General features: G+C 55.7%; 2 protein-coding genes across 2 annotated transcripts in view; one reads left to right on the forward strand and one right to left on the reverse strand.

Moving 5' to 3' along the window:
- LOC130582748 (hemoglobin subunit beta-like) overlaps nucleotides 1-3620 on the reverse strand; it is a 17634-nt gene extending 14014 nt beyond the window's left edge. The window contains exon 1 of the mRNA XM_057381642.1: nucleotides 3615-3620. Coding sequence (XP_057237625.1) covers nucleotides 3615-3620 — 6 coding nt within the window. The remainder of the gene's footprint in view (nucleotides 1-3614) is intronic.
- Nucleotides 3621-5220: 1600 nt separating this feature from the next.
- Nucleotides 5221-6717, forward strand: part of LOC130582749 (folate receptor gamma-like) — a 6869-nt gene continuing 5372 nt past the window's right edge. The window contains exon 1 of the mRNA XM_057381643.1: nucleotides 5221-5272. Within this exon, the coding sequence (XP_057237626.1) occupies nucleotides 5221-5272 (52 nt within the window). The remainder of the gene's footprint in view (nucleotides 5273-6717) is intronic.

Here is a 6717-nt window from a genome sequence, read left to right on the forward strand (position 1 = left end):
GCAGTGTGGCAGCTTCCTGGGGCAAACTGTGCTGGTTCAGGCACAGGGACCGACAGACCAAGGACTGACAGACCCTCGGGATGAGGCACAGGGACCGACAGACCCTCGGGAGGAGGCACAAGGACTGACAGACCCTCGGGATGAGGCACAAGGACTGTCAGACCTTTTTTGTCAGTGCAAATGGCAGCAAACGCACCTTTTCAGGCAGGGGAACCGAGGCACAGATTTGAAGAAGGAGGAGAAGAAAGAGTGACTAGGGTAGGCCTGGTTTGCTGCCCTGGGACACCCCCACCATGAGCCCCCTGCCCGGTGTGAACTCCAGCCAGGCTCTGCCAGTGGCAGTGCCCCCAGACCCATCCCGGGTGTCCCCAGGGCCAGCGGGGCTGTCCCAACTCCCTCAGGGCTCAGTRAAACCCTGAGGCCAGACTGGGGCAGGGCAACCGGGGAAACTGAGGCACCGGCAGTCCCTGAGCACGGGGARGTGCTCCCTCCAAACCATGATCCCATCAGTGACTGGGGTTTCCAGGAGAATTGCTGGGATTTGGCTGCTCCGAGCCCATCTCTAGGCTGGCTGTGGGTTTTCCAGCCAGGCTGGGTTTAATGCTGAGCTCTGCTGGTTTGGGGTTTATCCAAAACCGGCCTCAGAAGTAAAAGCCTTGTTGGGTTCCCGGTGTGCTGAGGGGCAGAGGGAGCAGAGCAGAGCTGGGGAGATGAACTGCACCCCAGTACAAGGCTCAGTTTACCCCTCTCGGTTCCAGAGGTGTCCCAAACACAAAGCCACAGGGCAGCTGTTCCCAGCGCTTTGCACTCACATTTGCCAGGTGTGGAAAGCACCTGCACCCCCTCACCAAAAATCCCTGCCCCCAAACTATCTCATTCTGCACTGTCCCAGCCACACTGCCCCAGGGGAGCCTCCTTCCTGCCCCGCTGAGCCCATCTCTGCTGCCAAAGGCAGTTCAAGGCCCTGTGATTCTGATTGTGCCTGCCCAGCCCAGCTCCTGCTGTGCCCGTGCTGGCACTGCCCTGCCCTGTTCCTGCGGTGGGAACCTGGGCAGCTGCTGCTGCGTGGCACAAAAGGTGGCTGAGATAAGGGACTTCCCCTGTGTCCCCTGCAGCATCCAGCACGGACTGTGCCAAATGAGAGGAAGAGATGGGGCACAGCAGTTCAGGGCAATCAAAAAAGACCTCTGACAGTTCCTGTGCCTCAGGATGGAGACTGAACTGCAGTTGTGCTGCTTTACAAGGCCATGTCAGATCCTGGTGCCTGAAGATGACTTTCTCCTCCTCCTCCTCCTCCTTCCAACCTAATGTGGGGATGGTTGCTGAAGAACTTCTCGAGGACTAGAGAAACTCCCCACATGCTAAAGCTGGCAGCTTTGTGCAGGCCCAGGTCAATCCATGGGACAGCTGGACTGACTGATGGCTGGGAGGAGACMAGAACCTGGAAAGCTCCAGTTCTGGATCTGGAGAGTGGACAAATGGGGCTCAGGGTCTGGGCACGGATCTGGTCTGCCCTRGAGCACAGTGAACCGAACCAAGTGGGTGAGGGTCATGTCCTGTCCAGACCATGGCCTGAGGAGGAACAGGGTTGGGTGGTGCTGGCCATGCCCACGTGAGCACTGCTGGTGTGGGTGTGGGGACAGTACAGGCACTGCTCTCTGTGACCGTCCTTTTGCCACCTGGGACCAGGCCCCAGGGAGTCCACGTTGGTGACCAGCTACCCACCCTGAGGGRTGTTGGATGAAGGGCATCAGGGGGTGAGGGGTCTGCCTCTGGCAGGGTCACCCTCCACATCTGGGCTGTTGTCCCAAACAGGAGCTGACAACAGAAGGTGCTCCCAGGTCCACCAAGGGACCTCTAGGGAAGAGCAGCTTTWGGGCTCAGCCTTAACCAGAAGTGGTGGTTTCTCTCCAAAACATGAGTTCTGTCTTCCCTGGTTCTGTCTCTGTGTCACCTGGAGCGTTTTGMCTGGCTCAGGCTACACCATCAGCCTTCTGTCATTCCACAATTAGCATTAGGCACTAATTAGGCTACTGGAGTTCCACGAGGTGCTGCAGCTCAGCCTCCTCAACTGGTTCATCTGGACTTGGAATCAGAGTCACTTGGAATCAGGTTTGGGTTGGAAGGGACCTTGAAAACCATCTCATCCCAACCCTCTGCACTGCCAGTGCCATGTCCCCAGGTGCCTCCCTCTGCCTGGCAGAGCCTTGCCCACACTGAGGGTSAGACCCCCTGTCCTCTCCCTTCTGACCCCATCCCTCGGGAAGGAGCTCTGGAACACAGTGTGGGTGCCAAAGGCTCCACGGGCTCAAAGAGGAGTGAGACAAATCCACAGGAGAGCCWTCCTTGGATCCAAACCAGCCTCTGGCCGAGGAGCCCCAGACTCTTCGGTGCTGAGGAGCAGCACTGTGGGTTTTCCTTGTRCCCAAACCCTTCCCCAGGGACCTGCAGGTGTCCGAGCTCCCGGAGCAACATCTCCCGTGCTGGTGCTCGGGAGACTCGGCTGAGCCTCGCTGCCTCAGCGTGAGCCCTCTCAGTGCAACTGGGAGCGCCTGGGGTAACTGGGGAGCCCCGAGGGTAACTGGGAGCCCGGAGCACCCGTGTGGCCAGAGCCAGGTGCCGTCCCGGCCCCTGCGAGGGAAGGTGTGGAGCCGCGATCCTGCAAATGCCGCTGCCCTTCCCCGGACCTGCCCCGGCCCGGCCCCGCGGGCTGCGAGCGGCGAGCGCGGCTCGATGGTTCCCTCTGCCGGGGCTGCGGGGCCGGAGGCGGGGGCGGCTGGGGACGCGACAGCGGGGGAAAGGATGAGAGAAGCGGGATGAGGATGCGGGATGAGGATGCGGGATCAGGATGCAGGATCAGGGAGGCAGGAGACAGGATGCAGAATGCAGGGACAGGAGGCAGATGGAGGATGCAGGATGCAAGAGGCAGATGCGGGATGTGGAACGCAGGTGCAGGAGGTGGATGTGTGATGTAGGATGGAGGAGGTGGGATGTGGATGTGGATGCAGGATGTGGATGTGTGGTGCAGGATGGAGCAGGTCGAATGCAGATGCAGGTGCAGGAGGTGGATGTGGATGCAGGTGTGGGAGGCGGATGTGTGATGTAGGATGGAGGAGGTGGGATGTGGATGTGTGGTGCAGGATGGAGCAGGTCGGATGCAGATGCAGGTGCAGGAGGTGGATGTGGATGCTGAATGTGGATGCAGGATGCAGCAGGTGGGATGCAGATGCAGGTGCAGGAGGTGGATGTGGATGCAGGATGTGGGTGCTGAATGTGGATGTGGATGCAGGATGGAGCAGGTGGGATGCAGATGCAGGTGCAGGATGTGCCATGTGGATGCTGAATGCTCCGGTCCCTGCTGCCCCCATCACCCTGTGGCCTCAGCCTGCAGTGGGGGCTCCCCGGTGACCAAGGAGGGGACACATCTCCCTTTTGGAGACTGCAAATCCRTGGAGCCACACAGGTTGTCCCACACCAGATGCACCCAGAGGCTCCTGGTGCCATGTCAGGACCTTCACAGAAAGACTGTTTTTTCTGTTCTTCTTCCTTTTGCTACATTCATCCTTTTCCTGGAGCAGAAAAAGGAAGTCCAGTCCCCATGAGAGGACTCTCACCTGCATGGCTGCTGCTGAGGAACTTCACCTGAAGGCTTTTGCAGAGGATCCTCAGCTGAGCCTCTGTCAGACWGGGTCCGTGGGCCCTGGGGAGGTCAGGGGGTGTATAAATATCACCACCTCCCTGCCCCAGGAATCACTGATGTGGGAGAAGATCTCTAAGATAGAGAGAAACTATTCACAAGGGCCCAGAGTGACAGGAGCCAGGGAATGGCTTCCCAGTGCCAGAGGGCAGGGCCAGATGGGATATTGGGCAGGAATTGTTCCCTAGGAGGGTGGGCAGGCCCTGGCACAGGGTGCCCAGAGAAGCTGTGGCTGCCCCTGGATCCCTTTGAGTGCCCAAGGCCAGGCTGGACATTGGGGCTGGGAGCAGCCTGGGACAGTGGGAGGTGTCCCTGCTGTGGCAGGGGGTGAAAGGAGATGATCCTTAAGGTCACTTGCTACCCAAATCACTTCAGGATTCTGTGATTCCATGATTCTCCTGTACTCCTTTACCTTTGTGCCTGAGAGCCCCAGGAACACCTGTGGCAAACCCAATCCAGCCTGAATCCCACCTCAAGGTGGGTCCTGCCTCCCTTGTCAGCTCCTCTGCAGACCCACAGCCCTGGTGCCTAAAGCTGCCTATCTCTGGGAGCTGCATTTGCTTTGCTGGTTAATCTTTAACTCTCTTTTGTGTCTGCAAGAATAGCTGTTCTCACTGATAACCCCTGCCTGATCCCTGTGATCCCTRTGGGCTCTGCTCCCTAATTAACTGATGGAAATTGCTGATATCCCTGGCACAACAGCAGTGGATATCCAGCACTCTGCTACAGCATTTTAGACTTTATTGAGGTATTTATTCATTCTTTTTTTAGCAAAGAAAGCAGGCACAGCCTCATTCTCCATTAGACGTGTCTGTGGGAGGGAAATCAATAGAGGAAATTATGTTTGGTTCAAATATTTATGCAGTGACGTCTCTCAGGGTATAGGCATTTCTCCAAATTAACATCTTAGGTGTGCRATGCACGAAGCCACATCGACTATAAAAACGGCATACACAGAGCCATGGAATCATGGAATGGTTTGSATTAGAGYGAACCTTAAAGACAACAGAATCAGAGAATMACAGAATAGARTCCCTGAGGCTGGGAAAGCCYTCCCAGCCTATGGAGCCCAGGCTGTGACAAATCCCCACTTTTTCACCCAGCCCASAGCACTCAGTGCCACCTCCAGCCCTTCTGGGACACCTCCAGGGGTGGGGACTCCACCACCCCACAGGTCTCCCAATGCCTGACCACCCCRTCTGCRAAGAAATTCCTTCTGATGTCCAGCCTGAGCCTCCCCACACATCTTGAGGCTGTGATAATCATGGGGATCACTCCTCTCAGGTGGAGTTTTATTGCCGCAGTCTGTGCCGTTTTTCCAGTGAGCACCRGGTGAAGAGCTTGCCCTTCAATTTGTAAGGTGACTTGTGCAGTCCTTCTGGGCTCTGAGACCTCACCACCCACTCTGCCATCCCCACAGGTCCCCAGCTGCAGCCCAGCTCACACCATCACTGTGGGGTCACATCTGGCTTCTTGCACCTTTCTGGCGGTCCAGAACCGACCTGGTTTTCACTCTGTACACAATGGGACTCATCATGATGGGACCAGCAGCAGATGTTGGCCTTGTTCTCCCAGGTGAGCAGTGGGAGAAGCATTTTCATAAATTTGTGAATCTTGGACAGGCTGATCAGTGTGATATTGGACACTAGCTCAGCACAGGTGTGGGAGGTGCAGCTGTTCAAGGCCTTGGTCCTTASTGGTGGAGAAAGTGTGGATGAAATATATCTTTTGTTGGAGTTGAAGCAGGTGTATTGGAAATAAAACCCACACAGCCCATCCTGCATCTCCAGCCCATCACTGTCTGCTCTGCTGGAAGACTCAGACAGGAACCGGTGCCCAGACATGGTCACCAGTGTGGAACTGTTGGGGAGCCACTGTCCTGCACAGCCTCGGAGCCCCAGTTCCCCTAAAGAGCCACCACCAGCCACGCTCACTGCAGTCTCCTGGTGACCTTGGGGTCACTCGTATCCACCAGGACCCTTTTGCAGTTCTCCTTTTTGGTCAGATAATCCTCACTGAAATAAAAGCACCAATTAAAATGAAATTTAACCCAAAATCTGTGGGACAAATCTGCTCAGGCCCAAGGCAACAGCACAGTCTGTCCTCAGGCACTGGTTTATTCCTGCTAATTATGGTTAATGACAACAATGGGCTGGTGTGATTCAGCTGAGTGTTTGAATTGTGGGACTGACTTTGTAAGCACCCTCATATCTCCCAGTTCATGAACCATTTTGATTGCAGGAAGGTGATCAGCACCCAATCTGTCTGCTCTCAGCCCCCTCAAACAGCCTTGAAGGCACTTCCAGCCTCCCCCAGGGAGCTGCCATCAGCAGAAACCTCAGGGAAACACCTTCCCCCTGTCAGGTGGCAGTCCTCTGGTACAGACGCTGAAGGGATTTTTTTGTTTCAGGAAGATGTCCCTGCCCRTGAAAGAGGTTGGAATTGGATGAGYTTTAAGGTCCCCCTCAGCCAAAAGCTCCTTTGGTTCTRTGGTTTGTGCTTTTCAAACAAAATTTTCAACAAATTTTGTCTGGGAAAAGGAGGGAGAAGCATCAAGTCAGCCAATTTTCTGATTATACTAAATCGGTCCAGGAGCAGCTGTAAAAATCTGCAGATGACCACGGGGCAGAAGCCTGGGCAGGAAGGAGTAAGTGCATTGCTRTGCCTCAAATTCCTGATGTCCAATGGAACCAGAAAGTTAAATGAGGATTAGACCAGGATGTGGCCAGAAAGGGGCAGTCCAGAGATGGAGCAGCACCKTTCTGGGATGGCATCTTTTTGGGGACAACTTCTCTGTTCGGGTCCATGGTCACCAAAAAACACAAAGGACAAACCCAGTGCAGGAGTGGGGTCAAGGAGCAGGCAGGAGCTGTCAACTGAGGGTCACCCCAACAGAGAGGGATCAAGGCTGCCAAGAGACCCAAAGCCTCACCACCCCTTTCCAGAAAGCTGCAGAGGAACAGAGTGCACATGCTCATATTTACATGAAGAGCAAGAAACCCAATCCCAGGGTGGGGAAA

Source organism: Malurus melanocephalus, unplaced genomic scaffold, assembly GCF_030028575.1.
Source record: "Malurus melanocephalus ecotype Western Australia unplaced genomic scaffold, MMel_1.1 scaffold_518, whole genome shotgun sequence".
Classification (NCBI taxonomy): Eukaryota; Metazoa; Chordata; class Aves; order Passeriformes; family Maluridae; genus Malurus; species Malurus melanocephalus.